The sequence below is a fragment of the Strix uralensis genome, chromosome 1 (assembly GCF_047716275.1).
Source record: "Strix uralensis isolate ZFMK-TIS-50842 chromosome 1, bStrUra1, whole genome shotgun sequence".
Lineage (NCBI taxonomy): Eukaryota > Metazoa > Chordata > Aves > Strigiformes > Strigidae > Strix > Strix uralensis.
The window spans coordinates 18,392,508-18,410,619 of record NC_133972.1 but is presented as its reverse complement, the minus strand read 5'-3'; the positions used below and the strand labels follow the sequence as shown (position 1 = coordinate 18,410,619).

Genomic DNA, 18,112 nt, shown 5'->3' with positions numbered 1-18,112 from the left:
ATGAAGTCACCATATTATACTGGGCATGTCACATTCGCAATGAGAAAGGTCATGATTAGAGTGAGTGGAAGAGAAGCACAGGACAGTTCTGTCCACTAGCTGATTTCCTGCTTCTTGCTGTGAACACACTGGATGACAGTGGCATGGACTCCCTAGATTTGGGAGTCTCAGGCTCCACAAGTACTTTAGGAGACTGCAGAAGTCAGACTGAGTGAGTGGGCTAACAGGCTCCCAAAGCTTGCACCAGAAGCTCAAGGGAAGCCATAAAGAGTGTTTCCCATGGCTTAGTGAAGGATGACGGAACTGAATGAGAAAAGGTCCAGCACTGCTTTTAAAGATGAAAAAAAAAGACCTTTCATGAAGAAATCTTGAAATAAGAAGTGAAAAGGAGAGATCAGATGGTAACAGGGAAGACATTTGTAAGTTATAAACTGTGGCCCTGATAGAAGGGCAAAGATTGCGATGTCATTTAAAGGAGTAAGAATGAAAAGTAAATGCTCTTAAATTGTCAAAGGGGTTAAGTCAGAGAACATGTCAAGAGGAATCCTTTAAAGGGTAAAACAGGCTGGTGAAGCAGGTGAAACAGAGAATAAAACAGCAAAGGCACATAAATGGTCCTTTTCCAAAGCAAGTAAGAAGCTTCTCTATCTGGGGAAGGAGAAGGGTAAAACAGAGAAGAGGAAACAAAGAAATTGCAGATATGGAAAAGAAAGTGTGGATTGCCAACACCTGAGAAGGAGCTGAGAGGTATAATCAGAGCAGGGAGATACTGACAGCATCTGTGGATGCCATTAGAAGCTTGCACAGTCAGTGACTATGTAGTGTGAAAGGAAGCAAAGATCTTTAAAGGACACAGTGTTACAATCAAAAAAGAGAAAAAGATTGAAAGTAGTCACTCTGCAAGAGGAGAAGAAAGAGCTAAAGAATGGTGTTACATAGGGAAAGAAAATCTATTCATTACAGGAAACAAAGCTCCTTTTTCCTTTTCTTTAAACTGTCTTCTCTTCATCTATGTTTCTGACAGCATCCATCACTTTGATAGTCAATCACAGCATCCAGCAATCTAAGTCTCCTCCCTACGGAGCTTCCTTTGTAATGTTACCCTAATAAGATGCAAAGATTCTGAGCCCAAAGAGTGGCAAATCTGCAGCATGTATTTTGCTGCATGTTAAAAACACAGTAGATGCTGCAGTATAGCCTGACTTCCAGCACAAGTAGCAGTGTGAAGCTATATATTTGAGGCAAGAATTTCAGTCTTTAAAAGAATCTGTTCCCTCTGTTCTCTTTATTATGGACATGTTTATGGGGCAGCTACAGAAACAAAATACGGGGTTTGAAAGAAACACAAAATGCTATATACACAAAAACACTTGCTTCCTGAATATTAAACATACTAACACACATGGAGCTCTCGATGATGCCTCTGCAGACAATGAGGCACGCTAGAAGGGAAGATGAGGTGCTCTGCTCTGGTGACACTATTGAAAGGCATTATACCTATAGCTGAAAAAGACTCCCTAGGTACCAGGATAAAATATGAGCTAGCTGCTGCAAATTGCTAAATTGACAAAACAGATGTAGCACATGTTCCTCTTAAACAGCTCTTCTGGCTTGCAAGTGTGATGAGTTCCAGCCACCATTCTTGCCGTGGCCAGGAATGAGCACAGCATAGCACACAAAATGCCACCTTTAATTAACCAGGAAGTTCCAGTGTTACAGACAGAACCGCCAACTACCAGAACAACAGAAAAGTGTAAATTAATAATGAGGGGTTTTGTCATATGCCCACCTCCCATGATGTCCTCTCCCCTAACTGAACTTTTAAGAAATGTCCAAAATCCCCATTTACGCTGACAATATCAGGCTCTCATGTCAATAATGTAATAGCTTGAAAAAAGTACACATAAATAATAAAGGCTTTAGAAAAGCACAAGTTTGTGCAAGATACTAGTCACCTCTCTGGAAAGAACTTATCACATCTGAATCTAAACAAACAAGAACTCCTCCCTGATTATATATCCTGATACATACTGATCAGCCCCAGATACTACTATCTCTGAATATCTGTGGAAAGCTTGATTTAATAGTTTGTCAAGGCTGTGTTTTTCTTAAACGCTGCAACTTTCAGTTTTTCTTGACTGAATTCTGACACCAGAAAAAGTGGTTTTAGCAGTGGACTTACAAATAAGCTTTATGCATTTGTACCAAAATACTGGAACACAGGGGTGTAATATAGATAAAATACTGGTTATAAACAAAAATCCCCCAATAAAAAGCTCCTGAATGCTCTATTAAGGACTATGAAAAAATAACTTGGAGTTCAACTCTCAGCTCCCAGTATAATGGAAAATACATTTCACTGTAGGCTTTTTTATTTAAAACCCATCATAACTCAGCTAAGGTTAACAGCACAGGTAGTCATGGTCCCTTAAATAGTCCAAATCACTGAAGAAGCATCACACTCTCAACCTCCCTGAACCTTTTTTATGCTGTCAGTACAATACTGTGGGGAGTAATAGCATACCATGATCTGGACTTCATCTGGACCAAGGAGGTAACAAAATTGCCTTAAACTTTCAGCAAGCACTCAGGTTCAAACTGAGTGGTTTCTGACGTGTCCACAGTGCTTGGGTGACTGCAAGTGCCCCATTTGGGCGTTGCTAACTATCAGGAATTGAAGGGATTACAACTTTCTCTTATCACAAAACTTCCGATTTAAATACAATTCCTAATCATACAGCTCACATAACAAAATTAACGCTGAAGTGCTAATTCAAATGCAGCCTTTAAGCCTTTTGAAATTCTGCTGTTAAGCACAATCTCTAAGACTTTGACATTGTATTTCGGTTGCACCATATCTCAGCATGCTTGATATGGAAGAGTATCTGTCCTTACTGAAGCTAAGGGGATCTCAGAGGATTCACAGCCAAGGAGTACCAGGACTTTACAAGATGAATATTCTGTCTGGGACTACATGACTATGTTTTCTATCACTCCCCAACAGCTATGCCACAACAGCCTCAGAAAGTCAGCCCAGCTTTGCATGCGGATTTAAAAAAACAACCTGCCAAATATAATTTCTGTGTGTGTTTGCTACTTGCTTCCTCATAAAGTGCCTCAAGGAAAATATCTCTAGAAACAAGAAATCTGGCAATTCCCCAGATGACATCAGAAACACTGAAGGGTAGTACCAGGCAGGAGAGCATCGTACTGACCTGTGTGCGGGTTGAGAAGGATACTGCCAGGTGGTATCCCTGCAGCTTCAAGTGGAAGAATGATATAGCTGGTGTTGCTGGGGGCCACCTGGCCACTCATCCCATTCTCAGGGTAGGACACGCTGCCTGAAGAGCTGGCCGTCACCCCAGGGACAAGAGATGCGCTTTGGAGAGGCTGATGTAGTCGTGACAGTGATCCTGAGGAGCCAGCGCTGCTGGAAGACTCTGAGCCTAACGGAGAGACACAACCACAGCGGGGAGGGTTACAAGGGACCTCAGTCCCCATCAGACACAATGCGTATGCAAGGACAGCCTTCACAGACTGAAAAGGCAAGCACTAGTCCATGCCCAGCTGGTAGGAGTGGGGTTTTCACTCCCTACTGAGCTCGGTATCCAGTGGTATTTCTACAATTCAAAAGACCGCTTTCTTCCTGCAGCATCTGCTTCCCCCTGGCCAGTAAATAGCTTTATCAAACAGAACACAAAACGCTCAGCACGTATTTATAACGTCAAAGTATTGGTTCATAAGGTATAAAAACTAAACACAGGGTTTGTAAATGAAAAAGAAACCCCCCCCCCCCCACACAAAAAAGCACCAAACATTTTCTGTAAGAAAAAAAACAACCAGCAACTGAGTTGTCAGTCAAGTAACAAGGTAGCTGTGCCATACGTGTATTAACTTAAAGCTACCTAAGATGCTACCTAAGATTTCTGTCACTTTGTTTTTTCAGCACCTAGTCTATTAAAATTGATCAATCAAGATAAATCAAATGTCCTAAAACACATCTGTGCCTGGAAGGATGGGGACATGCATTATTTTAAAAACCAAATATAATTTCCGAACTTCAGAGATTTTACTTGATTAGATTTCAATTTGCTTCACATAAAAATGACAGTAATCTCTGAAAGTGTAAGGCTCAGATGAACAGCTTCCTTAAAGCAGGATGTTAAGGCAAATACACAGGAGGCATGAAAGCAAATGTCTGTATGGATGCTTCCTCCCAAAAGTAAAGTAGCTTTTAATTGCAACTTATTTTATTTTACTTCTGTGCACTGTCTACACATCTTACATTAATTACTAAACTCCTTAGTGCCTTTCTGCAGGTATAGACTAAAAGAAAAGAGAGAACTCAGACTTATGTTTTAGAAAATTTCTTTCTTAGAGGGAAAATTACATCCCTTTATATTTGGGATACTACAGGAAGACCCTACAGTAGAATGCTTAGAGCCTCAGATTCATCTTCAGTCAAATCCATATTGGAAATCATTTATTTCCTAATAATTAGAGCAAAACAGGTTTCTTCTGAAGAAATCACACCAGCATCCTGTTACTTGACAGGGGGTCTTTCTGCAGATTACTGCGCATTGCTGTGTAAAACACATTTTTATCCATCTTCTTCAAACTGACATTCATATGGCAGCTATTACAGAGACAGTCCTCTTTATCAGCTGTGCACTACTTGCCATTAGCAGGACCCTAAATCTGCTTCTCCAGTATCTAATCAAGAAAGTAATAGAGATTTCATAAGAAATTTTTAATTTCTACAAATACACTTCAAAGTTGTATTAGTTGCTATATTTTTTCCCCTCCTTGTAGACTGAGTTTGGAAATTTAGAACATTATTCCTGCACGGATAGTTTTATTTATTAGATCATTTCAGATTTCAGTGTTTCTACAAGTTGAAGAGATATTCCTGCAGGTCATCCTCATCAAGTTGCAAGCAGTATTTGGCATCTTCCTCGCCAATGTAAATGCAACCACCGGAGTTTAATTGTCCTTCTACAGCAGTTACTAGGTCCTTTCCTGCATTTCCCTGACCCTTCTACATGCTCTTCATGTTACTTCTCTGAGTTCTTGCTTTACTTTCTGCGCTTTTCCATCACCTATTGAATTCAATGAGTTAGAAAGCAACCTGGAGATGCAGGAGTGGTGATGAGTTTTCATAAACCTCCCATTTTTTCTAAGCGTGTAAGTAGTATCAAGCCTGAGTTCAGACTCCTTTTTTGTGCTATCCTGAAGAAATGCCGTTAGTGTAAAAGATTGCAGCTCTGAGATTCAATTGTTTTTCTCTTTTCCCCCTTTGAGCTGTTTTTATGGCAGAATCACAGATTGATCTTTACCAGCTTTGGATTGTTAAAAGCCAAAGGACTGCAATGAAGTCAGATGTACTCATCAAATGGTAAGCAGAAGCAGTGGAAAAACCTCTGGAGCTATCACCACACATTGGCCAAGGTGACAGCTTTTAAGGCAGACATTTCAAAGATTTGAGATTTACTCTCCTATGTCAGTACATCAAGTTGCTGATTTTGAAAGAACACAAATAAAACACAAAACCATTTAATTTCTGAATATTTAAAAAAAAATCCCATAAATTACTACTTAACCAATTTTGTCCCCATTTATCCTGTATAAGAATGATCTATTTTAATTTTTTTCCATGACTACAACGTATTTCCTATCATTTTAAGTTTAGACATATTAAGCCAAGTAAATTCCAACACTAATGTTTGGAAATTAACACCAATTAATCTTGTCTTTGTAGCTCTGATTAGCTGTTTTCACGGTGTCTAAATTTGGAATAAGAAAAGACCACATAATGAATTCAGTACTGTAGCAAATGAAAAAAAAAAAAAAAAAAGAACTATCTGACTTTATTCGGATTCATATTAAGAGATGTCTCGATAAAGACTTCTGAAAGGAACTTTGACTAAATGAGATTTTTGCCCCCATTACACAATCTAACCTCTTTTTTTCAGTATGTAATGATGGCTACTTCTAGATTCTTCTATAATTTTCTTGCTGCTTCACAGCTGACATAATAATAACCTTCATATTTTCATCACTTTCCATTAATATATTTTTAAAGTATTCTGAGAGATACAGCAGTTCAAAGAGTGGTAAAAGAGAGAGACAGAAGAATCACCACAAATGCTTAATAGCTTAGAGGGTTTGCAGAGGGAGAGCATGGAGGTACCATTAATTTTCCAATATTCTAAGCGCTAGTGAGTGATGCAACACATCTGGCTCTATTTTCTTTGGGTCAGCATTCAGTATCTGATGACTTTGAACACTGCTCACCCAACCTTCTGAGCCCGAGGTAAATTCTTCCTTTCTTATCAAGTGGACTCTCAAGATCTACCTACTTCTTGCTCCAAATGGTCAATTTTTCAGGAACAGTAGAGCACTGATCACCTCTGGATATAGTTTCTTGGCTTAGGAATATTTATTTGCTACTTTTGTAAGTCACTTGCATTTCTGCATACTAGAATGTATGTAGGTTTTTTATGATAATCGTATCTTTTCATGTGAACACGATTATTTCTCTGCAAGCTACACTTCTAAAAATAAGATTAATGTTTCAGCACAGTTGACTGGTGGGAAGAGTATGACTGGAAGCAGTTGGCTCATGACTTATCGCCCATACATCAACATACCTACACTTTCTCTTGGACTCACATGATCCATCAGGCTAATGCCCAATTAAAGGAAATCCAGTTCCAAAATTCAGAGACGAAATTATAATTTACAGGATTCTTTATATATATTAAAAAAGTTAACGTATTGAAATGCCTGCAGTATAATCTGCTACTCCTGTTGGGGAAAGACATGAACACCTAACAGGAGAGATTACACTGTGGCTCCAATTACTTAGAGCCCCGCCAAGGAAGTTAACTATGCCTACAGATCTGTACCAACACAGCTGATACCCCAATGCAGCCAGCTTTTTGTAAATGGTGGGAAAAGAAGTACAGTCCAACAAATGTGCATTCCACTGAATGGAAAATGCTTTAAGAGAAGCTAAAGATGCAATAGTTACATCTTTTAAGTCTTCCAACAATTATTTAAATAGATATGTAGATACACAGAGAACATTTCTTTGAAACACATCTTGTTTTCCCTCCTAATAATGTATATTAAAACCTGTTGTAATGTCTCAACAAAAATAACATGGTAGTTGATGAGCTAGATTTTCTCTTCATGGGTTTGTTAGAGACTGAACAGGTACATCTTTGATGCCTACAGGGACATTATTTTACGTACCACTGTACATGCTTAGTCAACCCTGGCAATTCCACTATATTACTGGAAATCTAAACTAACCCACGTTTTGTATGATGTCCTAAATTGTAGGAATGCAATCTGAATGCAATTTGTTAAGTTATTAACTCCCCACTCAATATTGAATTATAGCTTAATCCATCTACTAAACTTCAGAATAACAGAGAAGAAAATTTTATTTACAATATACAGTCTGTGCTTTTCAGTGGAACATGGCTTTCTAACCAATCAACAGGTGCATGAAAATAACCATCAGAACCAGTAAGATAATCATGTAATGGGTTTCAAACAGCCCCTCTTGTGAAGTTTGCAAGAATGAAGTAACATAATTCCTTTGCTAAACTCTAATTCCCATGCAGCTGAGTGCAATTAAGTCTAAGACTAATTGACACTACTTGGACTCTACTGCAGAGAACAGCACGTTCTATGATCTGTCTTTGCCTAAGGGGAGGCTAACACCTTTCTGTACTTCAGTTTCTGTTTGTCTGCTGTGTACCATTAATTACTGATTTATCAGAAGTTAAGGTTAAGGGCAGAACATTTCATTTTGGTGACAATATTAAAAGTGATCCAGAAAGGCTACAATGCTAATATTGCATCACTGTATATACCCTCAAAGGCAGCTGTGATCCATCTGTGAAAATCCTGAAAGTTTTAATATTCCCATGCTCAAGAAGGGTGTTTGACAATGCTTCTGGATGACTGTCATATACGTAGAATAATTTTCACATTTAAAATGGTCATAAACATTTTCCATAATTCAGCCAATGAAGAACATTTTGACCAACTAATGACTTCAGACTGACTTCATATACACTATAAGACAAAAATTTCAAAAATTTATTTCTGTGAATCATAAAGCACTTCAGAGAACAGACTAGTACTTTCTGCAGAGGAGAACTGGAGCAGAACTGGTGCCTACCAGGCTCTGCCACACTACCATGACAGTGTGCCTAACATTTGTAGCTATACCTCTGCAATCCCATTTCAATCACTGTAGTAAAGACAACAGAAAATAAATGAAGTCCCCAAAAATGAAAACATGATCAAGCTTTAAATGCGTACTGAGCTACGGACCACCCAGCACTGCCTATGACCGGAGTACAGAGTAATGAAGATCTAATGCAAAACATACACAATGAAGTGCTGCTTGGCACCTAATATACCTTAGAAAACATATGCAAAAAGCACGTGGGGGCTCTGACAGCTGTATGAATGCACTCAGCATTTTTTGGTGAAGGGAGAACACTTTATCAAGACATATTTTTCCATTATTTTTTGAACAGTCATTCTTTTCTGCTTTAATGCCATTCAATAACATTTTAGAGAGAAGGATAGAAATAGCGATTCTGATATTATTTCCTATGACTTTCCTCAGGCTGACTGACAGTTTGACTTTGCGTCCTGGCTTTGAAGGTGTAAGTTTGTTTTGACATACAGCCTTGCTCTTTTTCCCCACCCCTTTCTTTTATTTTGTTTCTTTTTTACTCTTTCTGTGCCTCAACTAGCTTTTAGATTTAAACACTTTGCTTAAAAAAGGTCAAAGCACTTACAATATGTAATTGCTCTGCAAAGAACATGGAATTTTAATATCAATGATGTTTTAAAAATGTATTATAAGAGCTTTCATTTGAAAGCAATTTTGGCTTTGGTGCATACGGAGTGCAGATGCATTTACAAGTATTGGCATGCTCCTTTAACACATTTTCTGAGTGCACCCTTTAATATGCTTGATTTTAACACTAAAACGGCTACTTGAAAGTATTACTCTTTTGCACTTGGGTGTCTCAACCCTCCAAACTGGATTTCCCTAACAGCATTTTAAATGCTCTGCACTCCTGCAATACAAGGCTGCAGAGAAATACATTTACCTTCACTCTACTGAAAGTAAATGATATGAAAAAAGTATACCAGGAACCTGTGCCTCCTCCCCAATTCATACACATCAAATTGAGTTCTGATGCAATGGAAAGATTCATGGGAGGCAAAGAAATCTGGAGGTAAATACTTCAGGCCCCACTGTATAGCCTATTCAGCCTTTACACAAGAAATACAGGAGGGTGTAGTTTCTAAACTACATACACACTGGTTTTGCTATGTTGTATACACTCGTGCTCAGGAACAAGCCAGAGGTAAACAACTATGCTCCACTAAGTTTCAAAGTCAAATTCATGTCTTAATTCCATAGGTTTTCACATACATAAGGATAGAGTAAAACTGAAGGAGAATCTTATCTTAGCAAGGGATCGTTATGGGTCCCTTCCAACTTCGAGATATTCTAAGAATCTGAAGATAATAAACCCAATATTTGTCTAGGGTCTCAAAAGAAACACAAAATAGAAGCATTAAGAAGAAGAGGGAGGAATTTCCAAAAACTTCCAGCAGATTTATGACCATCAGTGTTTGAAAGAGGAGCTTTCCAACCGGCCAGGTTCCTTTACAGCTGTGAAATGTAACAAATGCACAGAGCAGGGATCTAAAACCGGAGGAACCTCAGGGGAGCAGAGAGCACCACCAGGAGCCTGCACGACAGCGGCTGACGAGACCTGGGCAGGGCCAGGAGCAACGGGACAGGCCCAACAGGCAGACAGGGCGCATGATATGAGGATTCCCAGTCCTCTCTTCACCTGGCTGAACACAGCTACTTAAGGGACAGGGGGAAATGGCAACAAGTTCCTGCCCGGTGCAGCAGGCGCGTCTCCTCTGTGGCTGCCCCACCTTCCTGGCTGCCCTTGCATAACGGTTACAAGGCTCTTCAAGTGGAACCAAGTAATAACGAGGACGATGGTTCCTCTAGCTTGGAGGGTCTTGCTGAGGTCAAGTTGGCCTATGCCCTGTACCAAAACTGCTCCCATAAAGAAGAAAAGACAGGTCATTGTCACAGGAGACTCCCTTCTGAAGGGAACAGAAGGCCCAATATACAGACCAGACCCATTTCTTAGGGAAATCTGCTGCTTCCCTGGGGCCTGGATTAAAGGTGTGAAGAGAAAACTTCCTACCCTAGTACAGCCCTCAGTTTACTATCCATTATTGATTTTTCAGGCAGGCAGAAGTGAAGTTGCAACAAGAAGTCAGACGGCAATCAAGAGACACTTCAGGGCCTTGGGATGACTGGTTAAGGGATCAGGAGCAGAAGTAGTGTTCTCCTCTACCCTTCCATTTGCAGGGAATGATAAGGGAAGAAACAGGAAGAGCCAGCAGATCAATACCTGGCTCCGATTCTGGTGTCATCAGCAGAATTTTGAGTTTTTTGATCATGGGTCAGTCTACATGACACCAGGCCTGCTGGCAACAGACTGGGTACACCTGTCTCAAAGGGGGAAAAGGATCTTTGCACAGGAGTTGGCAGGGCTCACTGAAAGAGCTTTAACTAGATTTGAAGGGGGAAAGGGATAAAACCAGGCTCTCTAGAGATAAGCCTGGGAGCAGCATGCCAATATTTGAGGGACGGTGTTCTAATAAGGTCCTTTGGTCTGCCATCTCAAAGGAGGTAGGGGATGGAGATCCACGCGGCAGCAAAGACACAGGGGTTATGGATGTGTTAGAAACCATGGAATTGCCTGAGAATGGTCACGCAGGAATTAGGGCTTCTCCCCCCAAAATGGTGGTGGGACCAATAGCCCAACTGAAGAGTATCTACATCAATACAGACAGCATGGGCAACAAACAGGAGCTAGAAAACATTGTGCAACTAGAAAACTATGTTGTAGTATCACAGAAATGTGGTGGGATGACTCACATAACTGGAGTGCTGCAATGGATGGCTATAAACTCTTCAGAAGGGATGGGCAAGGAAGGAGAGGCAATGGGCTAGCCCTGTATGTTAGGGAGTGTTTTGCCTGTCTAGAGCTTGATAATGGTAACAATAGGGTTGAGGGTTTATGGGTAAGAATCAGGGGGAAGGCCAAGAAAGCAGATATCATGGTGGGAGTCTGTTATGGACCACCCACCCAGGATGAAGAGGCAGATGAAATGTTCTATAAGCAGCTGGGAGAAGTCTCTCAATCGCTAGCCCTTGTTCTCATGGGGGACTTCAACTTACCAGATGTCTGATGGAAATATGATACAACAGAGAGGAAACAGTGTAGGAGGTACCTGCAGTGTGTGGAAGATAACTTCCTGACACAGCTGGTGAGGGAGCCAACTAGGGAAGGCACCCCACTGGACCTGTTGTTCGTGAACAGAGAAGGACTTGTGGGTGATGTGATGGTTGCAGGCCATCTTGGGCACTATGATCACAAAATGGTAAGAGTTTTTGATTCTTGGAGAAGTAAGGAGAGAGGTTAGCAGAACTGCCACCTTGGCCTTCTAGAGGGCAGACTTTGGCCTGTTTAGGAGCCTGGTTGACAGAATCCCTCATGAGGCAGTCCTGAGGGGCAAAAGAGTCCACGAAGGCTGGATATTCTTCAAGAAGGAAATCTTAAAGGCACAGGAGCAGGCTGTTTCCATGTGCTAAAAGATGAGCCAGCGACAAAGGCAGCCAGCCTGGCTGAACAGAGAGCTTTGTCTGGAACTCAGGAACAAAAGGAGAGTTTATAACCTTTGGAAGAAGGGGCAGGCAATTCAGGAGGACTACAGAGATGTCATGAGGTTATCCAGAGAGAAAATTAGAAGGGCCAAAGCCCAACTAGAACTTAATCCGGCTACTGACATAAAAGACAATAAAAAAATGTTTCTAAAAATGCATTAGCAACAAAAGGAGGTCTAAGGAGAATCTCCATCCTTTGTTGGATGCAGGAGGAAACATAGTGACAAAGAATGAGGAAAAGGCTGAGGTGCTTAATGCCTTCTTTGCCTCAGTCTTAATAGTAAGACCAGTTGGGCTCTGGATACCAGTCCCCTGAGATGGAAGACAGGGACGGGAAGCAGAATGAAGACCCCATAATCCAAGAGGGAATGGTTAGCAACCTGCTACACCACTTAAACATACATAAGTCTATGGGCTCGGATGGGATCCACCCAAGGGTATTGAAGGAGCTGGCAGAAGTGCTCACCAAGTCACTTTCAAACGTTTATCAGCAGGTTCCAGTTGGCTGGAGGTTAGCTAATGTGATGCCCATCTACAAGAAGGGCTGGAAGGAGGATCTGGAGAACTACAGGCCTATCAGTCTGACCTTGGTGCCAGAGAAGGTTATGGAGCAGATCATCTTGAGTACCATCATGTGGCACGTACACGACAACCAGGTGATCAGGCCCAGTCAGCATGGGTTTATGAAAGGCAGGTCCTGCTTGACTAACCTGATCTCCTTCTATGACAAGGTGACCCGCTTAGTGGATGTTGTTTACCTGGACTTTAGTAAAGCCTTTGACACCATTTTCAACAGCATTCTCCTGGAGAAACTGGCTGCTCATGGCTTGGACAGGTGTACCCTTCACTGCATAAAAAACTGGATGGAGCTGGATGGCCGAGCCCAAAGAGTTGTGGTGAACGGAGTTAAATCCAGTTGGTGCTGGTCACAAGCGGTGTTGCCCAGGGCTCAGTATTGGGGCCAGTTTGGTTTAATATCTGTATCAGTGATCTGGATGAAGGGATTGAGTGCATCCTCAGTAAGTTTGCAGATGACACCAAGTTGGGTGGGAGTGTTGATCCACTTGAGGGTAGGAAGGCTCTACAGAGGGATCTGGACAGGCTGGATCGATGGGCCAAGGCCAACTGTATGAGGTTCAACAATGACAAGTGCCGGGTCCTGCACTTGGGTCACAACAACCCCACACAACGCTACAGACTTGGGGCAGAGTGGCCGGAGAGCTGCCCAGCAGAAAAGGCCCTGGGGGTGTTGGTTGACAGCCGGCTGAATATGAGCCAGCAGTGTGCCCAGGTGGCCAAGAAGGCCAATGGTATCCTGGCTTGTATCGGAAACAGTGTGGCCAGCGGGACTAGGGCAGTGATTGTTCCCCTGTACTCAGCACTGGTGGGACCACACCTTGAATACTGTGTTCAGTTTTGGGGCCCCTCACTACAAGAAAGACACTGAAGTGCTGGAGCATGTCCAGAAGAGCAATGAAGCTGGTGAAGGGCCTAGAGAACAAGTCCTGCAAGGAGCGGCTGAGGGAACTGGGTTTTTTTAGCCTGGAGAGAAGGAGGCTGAGGGGAGACCTTACTCCTTTCTCCAACTGCCTGAAAGGAGCTTGTAGCAAGGTGGGTATCAGTCTCAAGTTGCACGAGGGAAGGTATAGATTGGATAGTAGGCAAAGTTTCTTCACAAAAGGCTGTTAAGCACTGGAACAGGCTGCCCAGGGAAGTGGTGGAGTCACCATCCCTGGAGGTATTTAAAAGATGTGTAGAAGTGGTGCTTAGGGACATGGTTTAGTGGTGGATTTAGCAGTGCCAGGTTAATGGTTGGACTTGATGATCTTTAAAGGTCTTTTCCAACTTAAATGATTTTATGATTCTATAAATTCCTAAACTATGTTCAAGATCCAGAGGTTCAGAATGTAGTTACCGAGTCAAATGTTTTCTCGATTTATTCTGAAAACTCCATTCCCCAGCACCCTCAATCACAGCAAAGGCTACTGTACAGTTTTAGGAATAGGAGTGAAATCTGACCAACGCAGGTTTGATAAACTGAGTTTAAATTAAGTACCATCCATAAAACACTCTCAAGCTGAAAGAGCACTAAGTGCTAAGTATTGATTACCACTTGTCCTGTACTATATTTATCAAATGAACCAAAGTGATGGAATCATCTGATGGGCTCATTATTTATCATGCACTTTTACACAAAAATATAATAAAGTAGCTTAATGGCATGGTTTGAAATTACTTAGATCCAGACCCTATGACTCACTCATATGTTAATGTACCCATGAAGTTAATGCAAATAAATGCAGAATTCCCACCAGGTTCGTGTCTCTTAAAATGGTGCTTTCATTTAATGGGAACTAAACAAGAAAATGGAGAGATTGCGGGACGTCTGTGAATCCAGTGCTTCTGCCTGCTTCCACCACAGCACACTGCCTCATAGCCAGCAGCAAAGGAGAAGCTGTATCTTGAAGATATAGATGGTCTGCATTTAGCAATGACAACAAAGTGTTCTTGGATTTCTCATCAGATGTATGACATTTAATTCTTTGCCATTCAAGAAGAGTAATTTTAATAAAAATGTAAAATCTGTGTTTTGTCTGAAAGGAGTACCACCTTTTCAGGCTACATGGCAGACAGTGTTCAAATAGGATGTGCACACACTCTACTCCAGGAAGAGCCTACCTCACCTATGATTTGTAATCTCAGGCATCACGTTTTCTTTCTTGATTCTGAAAAACTCAATACCAGGTACCCAGATACTAGCATACTCAGATGGACATACGCATCTGCTATGCACCGGAAATACAGCTGTTCATGTAATTCACCATCTAGTGAACCATAGGGTTGGACTAGATGATCTCTGAAGGTCCCTTCCAGCCCAAACCGTTCTGTGATATACCATGCTCAGGCAAGTACCAGTACAGCCATTTATCACCACACATCAAGAAGTACTGTGAACCCAATACAGTACTAGCTACCTGTTTTAGACAGTTTGCCGGTACTTCTGTTACTTGACGAGCTATCTCCTCTTGTCAAGACAGTTATCCCACCAAAACTGGCTGTCTTAGTTATGGCTGGCTTCAAATTTCGATTTGAGCTGTCCGAGTCTGTGCTGCTCCACGGCCTCTGGTGGTCTGTCCATTTCAATTCATTCTCCGTACTGCTCTGTCGACTGCCAGATGCCTTCCCCACGCTGTCTCTGTTACCCCTATGGACATCAGGAAACAAAGATTTAAACACAAACAAACCCATGTCAGGGCAGGGTCTGTCTTTGGGTACCCTGCAGCAAGCCTAATAAAGGAAAATTAAATACTTTGCATTTATGAAAGCATGTCTGAAACAGGGAATTTGACCTCCATACTCGTCTGCCTGCAGCAAGTAAACACTGCTATACCCTTTTACATTCACAGCACTGACCACTGCTCCCCTTTCACATATATCCTAAGAGCATTTCACTGGACAAAGCTGACGTACCAATATTATGCAGCACTTATGTAGCATTGCTGTTGCTTTTTGATCGGTCTCTTCCCTCAGCCAACCCTTTGCTACTTTTCCCTTTGCTGTCCATCACCTGTAATGTTTTTCTCACTAACTTCACTTGCCCTCTACCTTTGTCTTAATATCCGTCCTCCTTATTTCTACTGCACCTTGTCACCACTCATCATCTGCTCTGTAAAGTTATCCAGAATCTTTCCCTAAACATGTGTCCTCCCAGTGTGACCCCAAACTCTTCAGTGTTAATGCTCCACTTAGAGACCCCCCAGTTGGGTGCTTTTTTTTTCCCCTCTGCATACAGTAATTGCAAAAAATCTCTAGGTTGAGACTGTCCTTGAACAGCTGCAGAGCACCCGGTGTACTGTAACACCACAGTAAACTGTGAGCAGAATTTGGAGGAAAATTTGGCTTATTTAAGGTAAACTGCTTACAATGTGGCACTAAAATGACAAACCAGCATGTCTACCACAGTTTAGTGCATCACAACTGTTATCCCAACTGATGCTAATAACAGTGGCTTTTGGAAAGCTTTTAGAAGACATTTTCCACCCCTCTGTCTTATTTTACAGTATAACACCTTGCAGGCTCAAAACTGTTTCTACAAATCAAAAGGATGGGACTGTATCTTTTTTTTTTGGTCCCCTTTCTCCTTGTGAACATAGCTACTGCTTTTTATTTAAAGAACCTGCCAAGCTGTGTCACTCAGGATGTGAAGGAGCAGCATCTCAAAGACAGGATCAGGCTGGTGCGTTCCTTGCCTGTGATGAGAGCCTCTCACAGATGTGATCAGCAGTATTAACCTGTTGACCTTTGCTAGACCCAGACAGTAGGAAAGCATGAAGAGAAACAGCACAGAAGAAACAACATAAAAAAAGGAAAAACATTTTTAAAAGCAATTGTCCTCAAGATTTAATTGGAAAGAAAAAAAAACGAAGTATATTATTTACAGACTCATGCATTCTTGTGCTTAGAAATTAAAATTCTCTTATATTCTAGCGGAAAAGAAGGAGAGAAATACAGTGCTTTTGCATCCATTATCTGGGGGTTTGAGTTACAAAAAATTCCTTTTTATTCCCCAAACTATATTAAGAGTGTCTGTGTGTAAAATGCCTCCTTACTCCTGCATGCCCAATCCAAGACTCTCAGATCATGAAGGCTAACCCAAAGCATGGAGAAAAGTTTTTCTGCCTGCTGTCTGTGGCCACGGGACACAGCTCCAGATGCTCCAGCCCTGCTCCTTATCTGGTGCAGCCTCACCATCTCCGTGGCTGCTGTGCTGACATGCAGAGTCAGCAACCACACATCAAATCCTGCATCCTTTTCTCCTCATAGGGGAAAATTATATAATACAGATGGTATAGGTTTGAAGCGACACAAACTATTGCTGTTACATATACAAACCCCAATCCATACGGACAGCTAGTGATCACCCTACTTCTGCCTAGCTATCCACGTACCTTACTGCTTCTGAAAGCATCCGTTACTTCTGCCCACTCTGCTTAAGAGTTGTGGCAGCTGACTGACTTTAAAAGAAGCTTGTAATGCTCAACCCTGGTTTATTTGAACTGAACACATGGGAGCTCATGATGTGGGAAGAGAGCCTTTCTAAGCCTCTCAGAGGACCACTGTCGCCACCAGGTTGGGTCTTCAACTGATCCAGTGTGTCAGCTGATAAAAGTTCTCCATGAAAATATGGACTGATTCCTACTGATTCCCTGTGGCTTGGGACATGATCTGGGATACAGGATACATCTGAATGTTCTCAGGGCAGAAGGAATTGGAGTTTAGAAGACAAAGTTCACAGAGAAAAAGTTTCAAAACATTGCTGCTTTAGATAAGGGAACTTCAATCAGTTTCACCTCATTGTACTTTTACTTCAGCTTTTAATAAACCAACAAAAGGAAAAAAGGTCAGTCTGGGCACCAGTCTGTGAAACGTGCCTGTCGTATATACTAGAGCAAAATGAACTTCCACCAGTCAGTCACCCCCAAATTGTGGCATTCTGAGCAGCTGAAAAATCTCATATCGTTCCTGAGCCAATGATCTGTAAAACTGAAGGAAAGGGTCCCACTGTGACCTCCTCATTCAGAGAGTGTGGGATGAGCAGGGCAAGAACTCTGTTCTCCATGCTCCTTTCCAACCAGAAAAATGACATACGCACACCCGCCAAGGTCTCCCTTGGTGAAGATACAGATAGAATCACAAGTGAGAGTTACTGGGAAATGAATATTAAATAAACTCATACAAACCTAAACAGCTGTCTTTTCTTATGGGTATCATTGCATGTACTACTGTCTTCCAACAGCCTACTGAAAAATGAAAAGAAAGATTATGGTAACAGACATGGTAATTCAAATTTATCTGATCTGTAAAGCTATATTTAATTTGTAGCAACATTTTGCAACTTCGCTAGATTCACAGTTTAAAAAAACAAAGCTAAAATTGCCCTCCCTCCCTCTCCCATAATTGTGTACAGTCAACTGAACATAAGAAATGTCAGCCTGGGAGGCTGAGGTCCATTTAACATTTCCTGTTACCGAGCAAGGTAATTCTCAGAACCCAAGGAACCATACATCTACATCCAAAAGAAAATTCATAAAAATATCACCCAATAAGAACATAAAAAATGCAAGCCAGCAAAATACTGCATATATAATTTTAAGCACTTGATAAGTTGCTTGGAAATCTCTGCAGCTCAGAGAGATTCTCAGGTTCTCTGATGAAAAAGAAAGGCAAAGCACTTAAACATATACCTAACTTTCAACACAGCAAATCAGCAAGATTGCTCATGTGCACGGAGCCAAGCATGAGTTTAAG

General features: G+C 41.5%; 1 protein-coding gene across 19 annotated transcripts in view; it reads right to left on the bottom strand.

The window, feature by feature from the left end:
* The window catches only part of ARPP21 (cAMP regulated phosphoprotein 21), a 204,345-nt gene that overhangs the window by 52,506 nt on the left and 133,727 nt on the right, over nt 1-18,112 (bottom strand). For 12 of the 19 annotated variants that reach the window (XM_074858134.1, XM_074858103.1, XM_074858219.1 and 9 more), the window contains 3 exons: nt 17,545-17,604; nt 14,776-15,008; nt 3,216-3,446 (listed from right to left, as the gene is read on the bottom strand). In XM_074858134.1, the coding sequence (XP_074714235.1) occupies nt 3,216-3,446; nt 14,776-15,008; nt 17,545-17,604 (524 nt within the window). The remainder of the gene's footprint in view (nt 1-3,215; nt 3,447-14,775; nt 15,009-17,544; nt 17,605-18,112) is intronic. The other 7 variants (XM_074858163.1, XM_074858238.1, XM_074858200.1 and 4 more) reach the window with 3 other exon arrangements.